This window comes from Ascaphus truei, chromosome 17 (assembly GCF_040206685.1).
Source record: "Ascaphus truei isolate aAscTru1 chromosome 17, aAscTru1.hap1, whole genome shotgun sequence".
Taxonomy (NCBI): domain Eukaryota; kingdom Metazoa; phylum Chordata; class Amphibia; order Anura; family Ascaphidae; genus Ascaphus; species Ascaphus truei.
In genome coordinates, this window is record NC_134499.1 from 20,899,116 (window position 1) to 20,917,026 (window position 17,911).

The 17,911-nt window shown below is 39.8% G+C and overlaps 1 protein-coding gene across 3 annotated transcripts in view; it reads right to left on the bottom strand.

Moving 5' to 3' along the window:
* PRICKLE2 (prickle planar cell polarity protein 2) overlaps positions 1 to 17,911 on the bottom strand; it is a 163,881-nt gene that overhangs the window by 30,611 nt on the left and 115,359 nt on the right. For all 3 annotated transcript variants that reach the window (XM_075574256.1, XM_075574255.1, XM_075574254.1), the window contains exons 3-5: positions 12,293 to 12,406; positions 4,203 to 4,340; positions 2,196 to 2,399 (exon numbers count right to left, since the gene is read on the bottom strand). In XM_075574256.1, coding sequence (XP_075430371.1) covers positions 2,196 to 2,399; positions 4,203 to 4,340; positions 12,293 to 12,406 — 456 coding nt within the window. The remainder of the gene's footprint in view (positions 1 to 2,195; positions 2,400 to 4,202; positions 4,341 to 12,292; positions 12,407 to 17,911) is intronic.

Sequence of the window (17,911 nt, forward strand, 5' to 3'; positions counted from 1 at the left end):
TGCTTCTCCTTCAGAATCCAGCGTCAAATTTGTGTGACGTCGCACAGTGTCTCGTTACCATGGTAACGCAATGTAATTTGACATCACAACGCCACGGTTGCCATGTGGTGTCAGTTGTGACGTCCGTGGCGTAATTGGACGCTTGATTTTGAGGGAGAAGCAGGGCGGCAGAACGGAGGCGTCCGGCACAGATAAGACAGAATACAATTGGGGCGCAAATTTTAATTTTCGCCTAGGGCGCATGGAACCCTTGCGCCGGCCCTGCCCCAAAGTGGTACATAAACTCCCCCCCCCCCCACCAAGGAAGAAGCATGTCATCACACAAGAAACGTACGTCGGCGCTCGTTCGCTGACGTCATATGTCAGCGACCAGCTCAAGGGGACGCTATGAGAAACTACCCTATTCCTGGCGCCCTCCTTCCTCAGCAGCTCGCAGTGATGTGCGTCCCACTCAGATGATTCAAGTAAGGCGATTTAGAAGCAGTTGATCGATAGGGACCCTCTCCTTCCATCTTTCTACCTATACATATTCCTCCTCTATCTAAACTAGGGATGAGCAGACAAGGCAGGCATAATTCCTGAGAAGCTTTATATTATATTGGCTAGTCACTTATTTTTTTTAACCCTATTGGACATCTAAGGATTAACCCTTAATAATTTAGTCCTCACCTACATTTAGCAATTAGGTCTGCTGCTCATTTGTAACAGACTATCTGCCATCTACCCTCCTGAGACTGGGATTTTATTATAGCCTCTGCTATTTTTAACGGTGCTCTTTTTATGTGTTCAAACCACTCCTCACTTTGTGAAATTAACCACTTTTCCCCTCAATTACTAGGATTTTACTTAAATAATTTAGCCGTGGCATTTTTTGCTGCCTCTAACTACACAAAGTGGTTGCAACACACACGTTTGTCGTATATGTACACTTGTTCTGTTTACCTATTTTATATCAATTATGTATTAAAAATTCATTTTTATGACCTTATCATTATCCATAAATGTTCTTGAGTGCTGCATTTACAGGGTTTTCTTTTTGTTTCAGATGTCACCAATCAATACTGATGTTCAGTTCTTACAATGGGTAATTATAGCATTTTTAATTATTGACTACACATTTCAAAATATGAACGCCGTGTTTTTGGCAGAATGAATAGCCGTAAGGGATTCCTCGCTCCGCACTGCGGGCAGAAGTAATGAATAGCCGGAAGGAATTCCTCGCTCCGCACTGCGGGCAGAAGTAATGAATAGCCGGAAGGAATTCCTCGCGCCGCGCTGCGGGCAGAAGTAATGAATAGCTGGAAGGGATTCCTCGCTCCGCACTGCGGGCAGAAGTAATGAATAGCCGGAAGGGATTCCTCGCGCCGCACTGCGGGCAGAAGTAATGAATAGCCGGAAGGAATTCCTCGCTCCGCACTGCGGGCAGAAGAAGCCTCTGGCACTGAAAGAGTTGACAACTAAGCTGCCAGATAGGCCTGAAAAGTTTTAATTTAAAATGCGCGATAAGACTTTACTGGCAGCGAAAAAGCCAAGAATAAACATGTATCACGTGCAAAGTAGTTTCTAGTTTGGATCCCTTTACCAAATAATTGCAACCACGTATCTCATTATTTTACCCATTACCACCCGATGAGGTATTTGTAAATGGCTTTACATAGGTCAGAATACAGGGAAATATATTATGAAAATAGACCACAACATACATACATATATATAATTTATATAGATACACACACACACACACACACACACACACACACACACACACACACACACACACACACACACACACACACACACACACACACACACACACACACACACACACACACACACACACACACACACACACACTTGATGTGTTACAAAGACAAACAATTGAATTAGTGCACCTGGGGGTGGTGCAGTTGTATTCTGGACTGGACTCAAACAATACAGCACTCAAGAAAATTTAGCAAATACTGTAGCATTTTGCAGCACAGTATTGCTGTAACCTTTAAATGACTCGATTAAGTGGACCCATGAGTACTTCAACATAATTTTACAGATCTGTGGATGTCACACAGTATTTTAGTAATGTTAATACCTGTAGCTAGCACAATCCCCAGAGAGTTGCAGACAGATGAATTGAGCAGCGTGATCCTTTTCTACTACTGGAAAGTGGATTTCCGGCGATTAGCCTAATCTGTTCTTACCTCGTCACATGCTGCACATCGAGGTTTTAAACATTCAGCATGGTGCCTGCCGCAGTAGATCTTTCCATCTTGATAGAAGTAAATAAGATCAACTAGCAATTCATTACATATGGTGCACACAAAGCACTGGGGATGCCAGCAAATCCCATGTCCTGCTCTTGATGCAAAGACAGCTATGTCTCCTCCATTAATCTGACCGCCACACTATTACAGATAAAGAGGAACTCTGTTATATACATATTTAGACACACACACACACCATTTTGATACAGATAAAGCAGCCATAAATACATATAAATAAAATCATGGCATATACACACACACACATATATATAATATATATATATATTATATATAACAGTATGTATAACACTGTATATATATATATATATATATATATATATATATATATATATATATATATATATATATAATATAAATTATATATATATATATATATATATATATATATATATATATATATATATATATATATATATAAAATGCAGAGTATAGTTGGTCTGTCAATACCCCCCTTTACCAATAACATCATTTTGTTTAACATACTAAACCAATTCATTCTACCAAATATTGGACAAAGTGAATTGTAACTAGTTGCGATATAACCCTGATGTTGTGAGCTCTTATGAGGTTACAGTCATATGTCCTATTAACGTCTGGGAAATGGGATTCCAAAATGATTTTCCTATGTAGGTCACCAATGAGATGCTCCTGAGGTTAATATGGATTGTATTCAGAGTTATTTGAAGCTGCATCTAATAACAAAAATTGCTTAGACTTCAGAATTAACTATTCTGTAGTAAATGTGCAGCCCCGAGTCTAGCTTCCCTCCACAGGGAGCCTGTCCAACCAAAACTGGTCTAAAGAAACCAGAACAGGGAAATATTAAAATGCAAAGATTAAATGAGGAAATAATTAAAAATCAGAGCAAGCGCTTTAAAAAGGATCAGAAGAAAAAATATCCATGCCTTAAAATGTGCTGTGACAAAATGTTAACATCATGACATTGCGATTGTTTTCAAATGGAGTGAACCATTAAAATGGCGTCGTAAATTAAATTACCACAGAAGCAGGTTTAATGTGGGCTAATATGAACCACAACTAATTCTCAGTAGAGCAGGAAACCAACGGAATCCCATGAGCTTCAGGTACAGAAACAGCAGCTTAATGAGGACACAAATGGGAAGCTTTCTGGACAGAACATATGCAAGATAATTCGGGTATAACGGCAAGAATGACATTTTCTAGGGTTAATATAATAATCCCATTAGGACTGTAACCCTTTAGTAATGTTTCCAATGGTGAAAGAGCTTTCTCAAGTGTCAAATACTTTTGCAACATGGTACATGCAATATAAATTAACAAAGTAATATGACGGTTTTTCAGTAATTAGACTGAAGGTAAAATATAAAAAGGAGGGCTCGGGGAATATTCACTAGAAAATGTCCCTCTTCTAGTTCACTATAAAAAGTTTGTATTAGCTTTTTTTAAAATATAATCAGGAGGAGGAATGCCAGTTTATGCTCTGCCACTAATATTTGATGCTGAACAGAAGAGCTATGGGCTTTCTGTTAATCAACTCCTGCTCTTTGAAAGTGATAGAACCAAGGGGCATGCCACGTGCTGAATAAGGCTGCGCTTATTGTGCCGGCGACAGCGACACGACAAAACAAATGCATTGCCGCCACAGCGATGGCTTGGTCGCGATCGCTGGAAGTCAACTCAATTTGATTTTTCCAGCGACCCAGCGAGACGTCACAGTCACTATAAGCGTAGCCTTAAACTACCTTCCAAACAGACAAATTATCAAATTAAAATATCTTTGTTTTCACATTTGTGTCTGAAACTTGATTTTTGTAGGCGTTTGAGGCTTTATCTTGGGCATACACAAGAACTGGGCACAACATACATCTTGCCTTACCTTTTGAATTGTGTTCCTAGTGGAAAACTGCCCACGTGGAGTAAAAACAAGTCCGCTATATTTACCTGCTCACAAATGGCTCCGGTCATCGTTACTGGAAACGGTCTAACATTGCCTCTTCCCAAATTCTCTCTTTTTCTTTGGTTGCTGAAGAGTTTAAGCTCTCGCTTTTCTTCCTCGTCTAAAGAATTGCAATATCGCACCTAAAATAAAAGAGATATTTTTTTTTTACCAATCATCCCTTTTGGGGTAAAGCTGCCAATTCAGTTTGACGGGAAAGCACTAATGTGTTAAAACCAGAGTATTTTTGCTTAGGACCAAGATGAAACTTGCACGCTTTAGATTTTCAACAGGAGCTTTTAAAACCAGAAAAACTGCAATTTCTGCCATCTGAAATCAATATATGTCATATCAATATGACATTTTAATACTCACCCAGTAGAAGACCCGTGGGACAGGAAAATATTTGTTTTCAACAACATTGAGATATTCTTGTTATTTTGTTCAAAGAAAATCACTTGTATTGTAAGCGGTTTGGGTGCTTGTATCCCCATTGTTTGAACTTCATTTCCTCTGTACCGTAATTTTGTACAGTGCTGCGTACACTGTTGGCGCTATATAAATATAATTATACATACACAATCTGCAATTCCGTATATTTTCACCTGAAGCCGACAAGAGAACTGCATACTAAAACTTTGTAAAAGGGGTTGTAAGAAATACACACACATTCTTGATTTAGTGTGGTTTTAGCATGACCAAAACATTTCTGCTGTAATTCCCCAAAGCCTAATTATGGAAAGATGACCTCAAACAGATTGTGCTGATCTGCACTTGGATGCAATTGCGGCTAATGTACTTCACCGTGAATTAAGATCAACTGATTGCTTTGTCCAATTACGGTACCTTCTATAATTGACTACATAATTGCAGGACATGGAAGCCTGGATTATTAAAAGACCATCTGATTTGTTGTAACAGAAAGCAACGCAGCTAATCAGGATTTTGAATATATCTACTTTTCATCCATCTCCTTATCATAAGTATTGGAAAGGCACCGAGCCTAAAATAACAGGAACACGAGTTTAACACAGACCAATAATGAGCTGGCAGGAAGAGTGTATGAAGCGGCTTTGACCTGCTGTGAAAATGCCTGTACACAATTTACAATATACATCTTCCTAAATTAGGCAAAAAAGCGGGGACCACAAAAACCCACTGACTACATAAAATGTAATAATGAGGCAACGGTTTGTATTTGGGGCTTCCCACCAGTCCAAGCTGCCGCTCCCCCCTCCCTTTAATATGTGCATCAATACAATCCACACAATGATAAGTAATTAGCTAAGTTGCCGATCGATCCGATCTCCTGTGATCGATCGGTAAAGATTTTGCTCAGGGGTTCACTAAATGGCTGTTAGTACAGCAGAAGAGGACCAAAGATGCAAAGTTCTGTGAGGAAGATCATGTGACCAGGCAGTCACTAGATACAATTGGTAGTGGCTAGAGAGGGGGCAGGGATCAAAAAGGGGTGTGCCAGAGCCTATTTCAGATGAGGAAGGGGATGTGACTTTGTAAATGGTTGGTATAGAAACAAAAAAGGCTTGTTACATTATAATTCGTTTTGTACCGGGTACCAACAATGACTGGGTAACTGGTCCCGGGTACCTACGGAAAAAAAAATTACCCAGCTTTTGGCTTACCTGCAGCCGGTGCCGGACGGTGAGAAGGACTGCGGCAGAGGGTGAGGACGACGATGGCGACATCCTGGTTGCGGTGGGAGCAGACGACATCATTCTTTAGCCGGTGGGAGCAACAGAAGACATCCTTTACAGTCGGTGCTGGTGGGAGCATGGGAACACGTGACCAGTGCAGGAGCGTTACTATTAGACAGCCTGCACCTCCCCGGAGCTGCACCTCCCCGGCTGTCCAATAGTAACTCTCCTGCTCCGGACTCATGTTCCTCTGCTCCCACCGGCACCGGCTATGAAGGATTTCTCTTGCTGCTCCCACCGGCTAAAGAATGACGTCGTCTGCTGCCACCTCCACCAGGATATTGCCACAGTCCTCCTCACCCACCGCCAATGGCTGCAGGTAAGTCTTCTACTGCTTTGATCCTGTCGTTCTCCAAGAGGACAACAGCAGGAGCAGAGCAAAATTGAAATTACCCGACACCGGGTTCCAGCCCGTAGGAGCCGGGTTCGGGTACCGAAAATATTGCCGGGAATGCAGGGAACCGGGTAATTTCCAGGTATCAAGTACATCACTAATTATAATTCTGTTTTTCTTTTTTTAAATGCTACAAGTATTTTCTTTTAGAACAGAATATATATATATATATATATATATATATATATATAAATAAAAAGAGAAAGAAGAGAGCGCACGCCCCATAGCGTAATACTGTTGATTTAATATTAAAAGGGAAGGGAAGGGGGGGGGGGGAAGAAATGCACTCACAGGGGTAAAATTCAATTAAAACATTGTGTGAATAATTCACCACCATCCGGTCTCTACACTGCAAACGTCCACAGATCTTGGATCCCTCAGGGCTGCGTGGAGATGATACTGTTCACAGGAGGCCAGTGGTGTAGTTCGCCGACAAAGATTCAGTCCATGTGGTTCCGTATATCGCCCTTTGAGAAAGTCGCCCTCTGGATTCCTATTGCGCAATTACGTCATCGCGACGCTGCGCACGAGGCAGCACTGAAGCGCGAGATTCCCTTTGTGGCCATTTCAAGTGGAAGAGGCAATATACGGAACCACATGGACTGAATCTTTGTCGGCGAACTACACCACTGGCCTCCTGTGAACAGTATCATCTCCACGCAGCCCTGAGGGAGCCAAGATCTGTGGACGTTTGCAGTGCAGAGACCGGATGGTGGTGAATTATTCACACAATGTTTTAATTGAATTTTACTCCTGTGAGTGCATTTCTTTACCCCCCCCCTTCCCTTCCCTTTTAATATTAAATCAACAGTATTACGCTATGGGGCGTGCGCTCTCTCCATATATATATATATATATATATATATATATATATACATACATACAAGATATTGCTTGTGTGCAGCCTTAAAGCTTCTATCTTTCCTAATAATTATTTTATTTCTTACATTTTATTGTTTTACAGATCATTCATTTGTGAAGCGTCAACTCATTCCGCAACACGGTACAATGGGGTACAGAGTGATGTATATTCCAAAAACATGAAAATTTACATACAGGTGAGGATAAACATGCACAAACAGAAACAAAGAGGTAGTGGGCCTTTCTCTTGAGAGCTTACAATCAAGAGTGAATAAGGGACAATGTTGAAACGAGAAGGTAAGGTGGCTGCTCATTATAGGATAAGATGAGCTTCAGGTAAGAATATGGCCCAGTCTTACTGCTGAAGCCACTAAGGTTTTTTTTATTTTGCGGTGGGGGAGGGTGTTACATAAGGTAAGGGAGCGGTTGGAAATGCAGAATGTGCGTCAGGAGAAGGCTGCGTCATGGAGGCCAATGGATGGAGTGAAGAATGTTTAGGAGAAGGAGGTAATGAACAGTGTTGAAGGCAGCAGCGAGATCCAGGAGAATTAGTATGGAGAAAGGACCCTTCAATTTAGCTGTGAGCAGGTCATTGGTCACTTTGGTTAGTGCTGTCTCTGTGGAGTGCAAAGAGCGAAAACCAGATTCGAGGAGTAGTAGTGATAGAGGACGAGGGCGTAAGATAGGGGTTTTCTTTCTTTCTTTCTTTAGTGTTTGAGGTGATGGGGTGTGATGTGAGAAGCAGGAGTTGTTAGCTGCAAGGTGAGGGCGATGACAGTAGAAAATGGGAAATTAAGCGAGAGTGTGCCCTTGGCTGCTGCCAGAGGCTTGATGCTTTAAGCAGTGCCAGGGTGTGTTGAAAGGGGTTGTAGAGGGAATTGGAGGAAGAAGGGTTGAGTGTGAGTGGATGAGGAGAAGTTTTCAGGGAGACTGCAGTATATGAGGGAAGGTTAAATGATGCAGGCCTATACATGTAGAACATGAGTCTAGTAGTGAGCTCACTGAAAGCTGTCCAGTAATATCCTCACACAGATAAAGTTGCTGGAAAATCCAGACTGATGTCCACCTCGTCTACCTCTTGTATAACTCTTTCAGTCCCTTAGAAATGGGCCCACTTGAAATGCTATGCTAACCCCACACTAGGTTCAAATTTATACTTCTAAACAGTCACATGACCCCCCCCCCCCCCCCCAATAAAACTGCCTAATTGCATTACATAGTGGAAAATTAGCAGTCACACTAACACCCCAACCCCTAACATACTAGATTAAACAAACAAAAAAAACAATTAAGGAAGGGGGGTTGATTTTTGATCAGAGGGATTCTCAGGTGAATCAAACACTGACTTGAAGAGATCTTTTATTGCCCTTTCCAAGGCTATTTTTGTTTTTAAAATCTGATAATCCATCAGGGGGATATAAGGGTTTGATAAAGTAAGCGTCCCGGGGAGGTTTAAAGAGCTCAGTGCAGTCTAAAGGCTACAATGGTTAACTCAGAAGCAAGTGATTAAGGAGAGAATGATAGTTAACACAACAAAACAAAAAAAAAAGACCAGTACATGCTCAGGGGGCAAGATACGAACATTATAAGAGTTGCACTAATGTAGGCATCTAGGGGTGAGGAGGTTACACAGTTACATAGTAGATGAGGTTAAAAAAAAAGACATACATCCATCAAGTTCAACCTATGCTAAATTTAGAGAACAGATACTTTATCCTATATCTATACTTACTTATTGATCCAGAGGAAGGCAAACAAAAAAAAACAGAATTATATCATCTAATGATATCTCATAAGGGGAAAAATAAATTCCTTCCAGACTCCAAGAATTAGCAAATCGGATTACTCCCTGGACATTCTTCCCATATTTACTTATTTGGTATATTCCTGTATACATTTCCATTCTAAAAAGATGCCCAACCTTTTTTTGAATGGATCCATTGTATCTGCCATCACAGTCTCCATGGGTCATGAATTCAACATTTGAACTGCCCTTACTGTAAAGAACCCTTTCCTTTGTTGCTGGTGAAATCTCCTTTCCTCCAACCTAAAGGGATGATCCCAAGTCCTTTGTACTGCCCTTGGGACGAATAGTTCTTTTGAAAGCTCCATGTACTGTCCCCGAATATATTTGTATATTATCATATCGCCTCTTTTCTAATGTAAATAAATCTAATTTAGCTAGCCTCGCCTCGTAAGTTAGATTGTCCATCCCCTTTATTAATTTGGTGGCTCTTCTCTGCACTCTCTCTAGTTCCATAATGTCTTTTCTGAGTGGCACCCAAAATTGTACTCCATATTCAAGGTGTGGTCTTACTAATGCTTTGTAAAGGGGCATAATTATGTTTACTTCACTTCCATCCATTGCCCGTTTAATACAAGATAAGATTGTTTGCCTTTGCAGCTACTGCATGACTTTGGGCACTATTGCTAAGCCTGCTGTCTACAAGCACTCCTAAATCCTTCTCCATCAAGGATTCCCACAATTTATCCCCATTTAATTTGTAAGTTGCCTGTTTATTCTTGCTTTCCAAATGCATAACCTTATGTGTATCTGTGTATCTGTATTAAACCTCATCTGCCATTTACCAGTCTCTACAAGTCCTTCTGGAGAGAAATTACCTCCTGCTCTGATTCTACTACCTTACACAATTTAGTATCATCAGCAAAGATGGAGACTTTGCTCTCGATGCCACCTCAAGGTCATTAATAAACAAGTTAAAAAGCACGGGTCCCAGTACCGATCCCTGAGGTACTCCACTCACGACCCTAGCCCAATAAGGGTTGCTGCTTTAATTCGTATGGTATTGGTGTGTGCTAGGGCTACATTGAAGTCACATTTTGTCTGAGCAGAAAGAGCTTTGAAAGCCTGAAAAACAATATTATAAAATTGCACCACATTCTCTTACTGGAGGGTTATCGATATATTTACCATGTGCATAAACCGGTCTTAGAAATGTATTTTATTTGTCTGAGGACATTACCTAATGTTTACGTCTATTTTTTTTTATTGGGGAACAGTGTTCCCTACCAAAACAAGGTACAGTACAAGGACATCAAATTTAACTTTAGAAGAAAATCCCTCATGTTCCAGTGGGCTGATTTGTACCAGAAAACTATAATATCCAAGTTTAAAAAAAAAAAAGCATAGTTTCCAAATTAAATTTGGTCAGACAGAAGATGTTCACTCCTCTAAAACATCGCCCCTGAGCAATTTCATAGACTATTAACCCAACCGTTATTTTTTGCTCTGTTGCTATGGTCAGTCAATATACACAAGAATGGACTGGAGCACATTCAGGAGCAGACAGGAAAGGGGAGAAGGGCGTTATTCCTATGGCATTGGTTGCATTTAAAAATGTTACAGAATTATAAAATTAATAAAATCAGGATTTCAAAGTCATGGGTTAAGTCCAATTATCTCAATCTAATCCCAAGCATTAATTAACCTTTAGGAGTTATTTTTATTTGGAAGCTCAGTTGTAGACAATTTTCCAAGCCATATTTGTATATATTTTCTTTTATCTACTATCTTTTATCTTTGCTCATGCTTTGCAAGACCTCCATCCATTACTTATTTACATTTTGGAAAGCAACCAACTTTTCAGCTGTGCACATCCAAAACCGTACTGAAGCAATTGTATTCCCGTTTTATTTTACCCTTGCCAACTATGACTACACAATTAAACGGTCCACACTGGAGAATTTACAAAAGAGGTTATGGAACGTTTGGATTTAGGAAAAAAAAAACACATGTGCTTCCCCAGTAATAGTTATTAAACCATTCACCAACAGCAAGTCGGTATCCCTAATGCTATATGAGTCTTGGTTAAAGCTGCAGTTCAGTCTTTTTTTTTTTTAATTAATTTTTTTACTTCAATAGTTTCATGTGTGCAATCTCTAATTACCTAACGAACTGTATAGCTGCCAGTCAATTCGTTCTCCATGTATTGATAGGCGAAATTTGGTGACATAATTAGAGCTGGCATATGTTTTTATTTGCTTCTGTCAGTCAGTGGAAGCTCATGAATATTCATGAGCACTCCTGCACTGACATGTGCTAGAGGGAGGGCAGGGCTGACAAAGGGGTGTGCCAGGACTTGTGACAGGACACGAAGGGTCAGTGCCTTAGCAAATGGCTGTTAAAATAGAATACAAGAAAATTGGTCTTTCAAAGTTGTTTTTTTAAAAACAGAAAATGAACTGCAGCTTTAAATAGAAACAATTGATTTGACACTTGGCTTCAAATGTTGACAGACAGCAACCAAGGACTATTGTAATTAACAGACGCAAAGAGAAAAGCTGAAACGATCGCAGATGAAAAGCTGCAATATATTCTAGTGTTTCTTTTACATGGATGTATCAGATTTGAGCTTTTACATTTAACCAGCTGAAAATATGTGAGTGTTGAGTATTAGTCATCACCATAATGTTCAGACCCTCTCTTTTTTTGCTTGTGTACTACATATTTCATGTGCATATCACATCCAAGCCCGAGTTACAAAAGGTCTAGAGATCTATAACCTTTTGACCCCTAAAATATGCACGAGTAAATAAAACCCAGATATTAATAGAAATGTCTGCATGGCATACAGTACATGAAGAACCATGTCTTATTATAGAGGAAACATCACTTGGCAGCACATTCCCATGTCTCAGACAGGTCTGCCACCCGGCTTTTCAGCATCAGCTCTTACCATACAATGCTTTCACTGCAGCTAGGGATTCTGGGAAAGGATATGCAAATGAGCCCACTGTGTCACCTTTCGCTTCAAATCCATTTTAATATGGGCCTCTGTAAGCTTATGCCTGCCGTATTACACAGCTAGTCAGCACAGCCTGGTTTAAAAAAAGTGCATAGCCAGTAACCCTACCTAGAGACAGCTGTTTTGACCTTTTGGATCTCAGTGTGAAGCTGGTTATACTGGCTTTGCTATAATGAAGCTGGGTTAGGTTTCAGCCACACATTAAATAAGTTATGGTGGAAATGTAATCATATAAAAAGAATAACTGTTAGGCCTCTAAATAAGATACAATCCATGAAGTCATCCAGTAACTGCTACTCAAAATCAAGGTACATTAATGAAAATACGGGATATTCGTCAATTAATCTTTGTGCACTTACTTCATTGTCGTGTGGAGGCAGCTGGTGCAAAAGCTGTTTTATTCGAGATTTCTCTCCTGGACTATTTACATAGGGCACTTTGTCATCAGGGAGGCAGCTGTAATACTGATGAACCTAATTGCAAAAAAATGCTCCATTAATAAATGTATTCGCAACATCATTTCGAATAACATTACTTGTTATGCAGTATGAAATACATAGACAAATAGAAAAAAAAAAAAACCTTCTGCAAGAAAAGGCATCCAACCCCAAAGTAATATGGAAATAAAAATGGTTATAAAGCTAAAGTCTTGTACTCTTCCATTATGAAGGTCATAGTTCATAGATTGAACTGTAAAATATAGTAATTGCCCTAGAGCTGTGAGCTGTATTCAATGCATGAGTGGATTCGCCTTTATAGGTACACCGTTGGCCATCCTGCACTCATCTCTGTTTTTTTTTGCAGCACTCTGCTTTCAATTTCCAATTCGATTGATAGTAAGTGAGTTGTGATGGGGTTGCACTAATTGGTTGTGAATTATGGGCATTCCAAATTGCCACAAAACCAGTGCTGTAAATGTGAAGGCGCACAGATTTCAGATAGCCAACCAATGCAAAATCTACAAAGTATAATACATTTAAGATGAGAAAATCCCAATTAGTTACATTTACTATAAAAAATCTTTGTAAATGTGAAAAGGTCAACCACATTACCTACTAATTTGAAATATGAAAACAAAGCCATGAGTGGCAGCTGTATCCTGCTTTACTGAATGCTAAATAGCAACAGAAGAAAATCTGTCATCAATTATCACAGAGTGGAGATTGGAGCACGTACACTGGATGGCTACTAGAGGGCTTTTGATAAAATAGGGTCACTGTGTATTCCGGACAATGGAAATCATTCCAAACAAGCAATGGGTGACAAAGCATATGCACATACTCTGTATTATGTGAGGGTTTCTGAGTTTGTCATTTAGTAAATAGATCACGGAATCTGAAACATCTTTCTTTTCTTTCAAATGAAGAATATGTCAGCGCCTGCCCTTGCAACAGCTGCTAATGCTTCACTTGGCAATTAATATGTTGTCTATGCCTCCACCCACACGGCAAACCGTGAAGGTTTTCTGTAACTTTTTTTCAAAATTGATTAGCACATGAAATCTGTTCATTGTTTTTGGTGGCTGCAAAATAAGGGTGTACAATTAAATAATGATGTTCTGCAGTAATTGTGCTATGTTCGATGTTCATCATCTTAGAGGTGGTGAGATTCAAGAAGTCTCATCATGCATTGTTTGCTACTCTTCATGGGCAGGGTCATCATATTCAATACTTGAGTGGCAAATGGTGCTTTGAAAAATCAATGCCCTACTAATGCTTACAATGCTGAAGAGATTAGCTACAGACCCACTTACTCAGGGGTGGGCAAAGTACAGCCCACGGCTGTCCCAGTTAGGGACGCTCTCCCAGGCCCCTACCCGTGGTGCGGGTGGCGGAGGCGGCAGTATGGAGGGAGACCACCCAGGTGGTCCGAACAGGGAAATTAGAACCAACCGGAAGTCGGGCCCAACTTCTGTAATCACCGCCTGGGTGGGCTCCTGCCACGCTGCTCCCTCTGCACCACAGGTAGGGGCCGGCAAGAGAAGGGAGAGGAGTGAGAGGTGAATAAGAGTAAGAGAGAAAGGGAATAAGAGTGTGAGAGAGAGAGAGGATAAGAGTGAGTGAGAGAGAGAGCGAGAGGTATAGGAGAGAGGGAGGGGGATAAGAGAGAGAGAGAGGGAGGTAAGAGAGAGAGAGGGGGATAAGAGTGAGAGTGAGAGATGGGGTTAAGAGAGAGAATGAGAGATGGGGTTAAGAGTGAGAGTTAGAGAGGGGGGTGGGGGGGACCAGTACGTTTAAAACGTTGAAGCATACTCACAATATTTTTTTCAAAAAATACAGATTTAAAACTATCTATACCGGTCTGTTTTTTTAAGGCATCAACCACCTAGATTTAACCTGCAAGGTAATTCCCATTAGTTCACTCTGGTACATTGTAGGCTTGCTCCTTTAATGGGCAAAAGATACGGCTCCAATGAGTTAAAGACGATCTTAAAGACAAGCTATGTCACCTGCAAAGCAGCAGCTGGTAGTGCAGGATTCAGACTAACACCACATAAGTAATCAAAATTCATACAAATTAAAAGATAACAAATATGAGGAAATTTGGATTTAACAACTGTATCTTTACAAAACGTTATCTATGTACTCCAAGAGAACTTAATACCCAGAGTGCTTTCTTATGCTCAGGGCTATTTGTATTTTTTTAGCTCAAGTCCTTTGAAGGCAGGGTGAAAGTAGAAACTACGGTAGTTATATCAACAAATGCTTCAAGTGATGCAGATGAGAGGAATCTCTTGGGCCAGAAATCATGTTTCTGCAACATTGTCATTTGTATGAAGAATTACATCAGTTTGTTTTGATCATAGACAATCGAATGCAAATAAGCCACTAACTCAAAATGCACCACTGTGCATCTAAACCCCGCTGCTTCCCTGAGAGCGGTGATATTAAAATGCGGAATTTGTTGGCGCTTAACAAATAAACGATAATAAAAAATGTAAAACAAACATCTATTCAAATGAGTATGGGAACAGTTTGTATGCCAGCTGCCACTAACTAAAATAAGCAAAACATGATGTCTTTGTGACATATCAATGATTGGAGTGATTAGCATTGGTTTTTGAAATGTAAAGTCTGTTGTGTTTTTAGGGCACAAAAAGTAACAACTCATAATACAGACTGACTCGAACCTTCTCATTTTTCAAACGAAAAACAATGACCAAAAAAACTCCCCAGCAAAATGTCAAAATAAGTTAAAGTATTTGAGGGAAAAAAAAACACGAGAATGTCACTTCTTTCTGAACTACGTGTTAAGACAGATCAGAAGAGAAATGCGATAACAGGCACATGTACAGATTGTAGGAAGAGGGCAAGAAAAAAAAATATAGATGGGAGATAAACTAAAGAAAAAAAAAACTAAAAGGTTTTTATTCAATATGTGGTTAAGCCACCTTCCTTAATTGTTGGAATGGAGCTAACCTATTCTCCATCATGGACCAAACATCTTCACAGCATATGGAGTATGGGAAAATAATGGAGATTTATATACAGTTATGGAATTTTAAAACAGAAAAGAGTTAGTTTACCTATTGTAAATGTAGATAAATAAGTTCCCCCTTTTAAATCACAGTACAATACAAATGCAGTAAAAAGAAGGAGAAATGGGGTTCACCTAAAATGTATTGTAATTCTGACCACCTAATCCCGCCCTCTCCTTTGTTACTACAATCTAATTCTGACAGATTCTTATATTCTTATATGTAAGTTTTTACATGTTATTTATTTTATTGTTATTACATAAATCTTGACCCTTGGTGCGCTCCTGTGTTTATTTTTCATTTACACCTGACGTTTGGAGCCTTCCCACGGCGGTTATTGGTGGAGGAGGGGTGCCTTCACATCACAGCAGCAGCAAGAGCTGATCTACTTCAAGATCTTTTTAGGAAGCAAGAGCGCGGTTTGATTACACACACACACACACACACACACACACACACACACACACACACACACACACACACACACACACACACACACACCACCCCCCCTTACCAGGCAGACCTCGAATCCCAGGACACCACAGCAAAGCAGAGACAGAACTCAAGATAATCCTGTGTCAAAAATGTATTAAAGGAAACATGCTCCAGCACTCCCTTGAGAAAGGTCCTGTTCTTAGGACCGAAACGTCGGGTGATTGTGCCATGTTTCCTTTAATACACTTTTGACACAGGATTATCTTGAGTGCTGTCTCTTCTTTGCTGTGGTGTCCTGGAATTCGAGGTCTGCCTGGTAAGGAATTATTTATCTACACATTACCTATGGGACAAGCACCTGTATTTTAACAATATATGTGAGTGCCATCTGACAATTTTGCACATATATATATACATATATATATTAATGCTAGGCTTAAGAAAAATGATAGGCATTGACACCGAAAGCACTCAGAGCTGCCACAATATTAGCAACAACAATACACACATGCTTGTCAATATAGCCCAGGTCTAACAAAATAATTATGTTTCCTATTCTTTCTGTTTTCTAAATTGCTGTTAAGAACATTTTATAGAGTTTCCATGAAACAGAGAATTTAATTGTTAATTCTCCTCTCCCAAATGTTGCCTGTTTTACCCCTTCTTAATTCTCCCCTACCCTGCTTGATTGTGCAAACAAAAACTCGGCAAATTCTATGTTACATTGAGAAAAGGGAACAAACAATGCTCATTATTTTACATACAAACAGCCTGTTTTTATAATGTGGTCTTGTGTAATGGTCTCACCCAGTGGATGGACTTTTTTCTTTGAAGCTCTTCTAAGAAGAAACAGAACACAAGAAGTTTTGCCATTCTGAGTCTTAACTTAAATTTGAAACAATGCAGACAGGCTAAATGTACACTGATCACAGATAAAGCCAAAGCATGCAAAGGACTACTATTTTGTTGCAAGTACTGTAAATAGAGATGGTACCTTGAGGCATTTAGTTTTCTTGTTGCCAAAGGGGAAAGGGGTATTTATTAGTGTAACTGCACTGTATAACACGAAACCAGTGTAATGTTAATTCATCACAGATGTAGGAAACCGATTCAATTAAAAAGGACAGAGGGAATGGATATTGAAGTTATGGAAATAATCCCTTGTTTGCCACATACTGTATAACATGTCTAGGTATATTGCATTAACGTTTTACTTGAGGCCACATTAATAGAAGGTTTTAATGTATATTCTTCACCCAGTGTTGACATTCATGACATTTGCAAAGAATTATACATTGCTCCTTACAAGAGATTTTATAGTGGATTGAGCTTTAAAAATATTTGGAAATAATGTTGAACACACTTTTCGCATGCGTATAATAAATATAATATATATATTTTATATGTTTTTATTATTATTTGTAATTCACATATTACAAAAACAATTGCACTTCATGGTCTCTCTTCACTGGGTTTAAACCGCACCCCATCCCCAAAAAAACAGACTATTCAATGAATCCCTTCAGTGCCATAGAGTTCTACCATCTCTGTGGGCATGGACCCTCTGGCTCTTCTGAGCGGTCACATGGTCGTTACCATTAGCCATACCAAAAGTGAAGGCTCCGCTCCTTCAGAATAGTTCGGAACAACCCCTAAAAAAATCTAGCAAAAGCCCATGACAGTGTATGTTACAAGGGCTTCTAGGGTGACAATTTTTATGGTGTCAACAGGGCACTGAAGGGGTAAAGGAATATCTTCGGTTGTCTCAAATGCAATTAGATTGGAAGCTCTTTGGGCATGGCTTTTCGACTTTAGGGTTCTTTCTCTATTAACTTATGCCTGGTGTTCTCATACCCTTACTTTAACATTGCCTTATATCTTTGAAGCCATCATATATTTGTACTGTAATGTGCTGTATTAGCGCTATGTAAAATGAATAAATAAGACTAAGCTCTATAAAGGTGGTTACCATTTGAATTACATTCACTTTCCTAGCTCATGCTCAACTCCAGTCCTCAAGACACCCCCTCCACCCCCCAAACAGGTTAGTTTTAAGGATATCCCA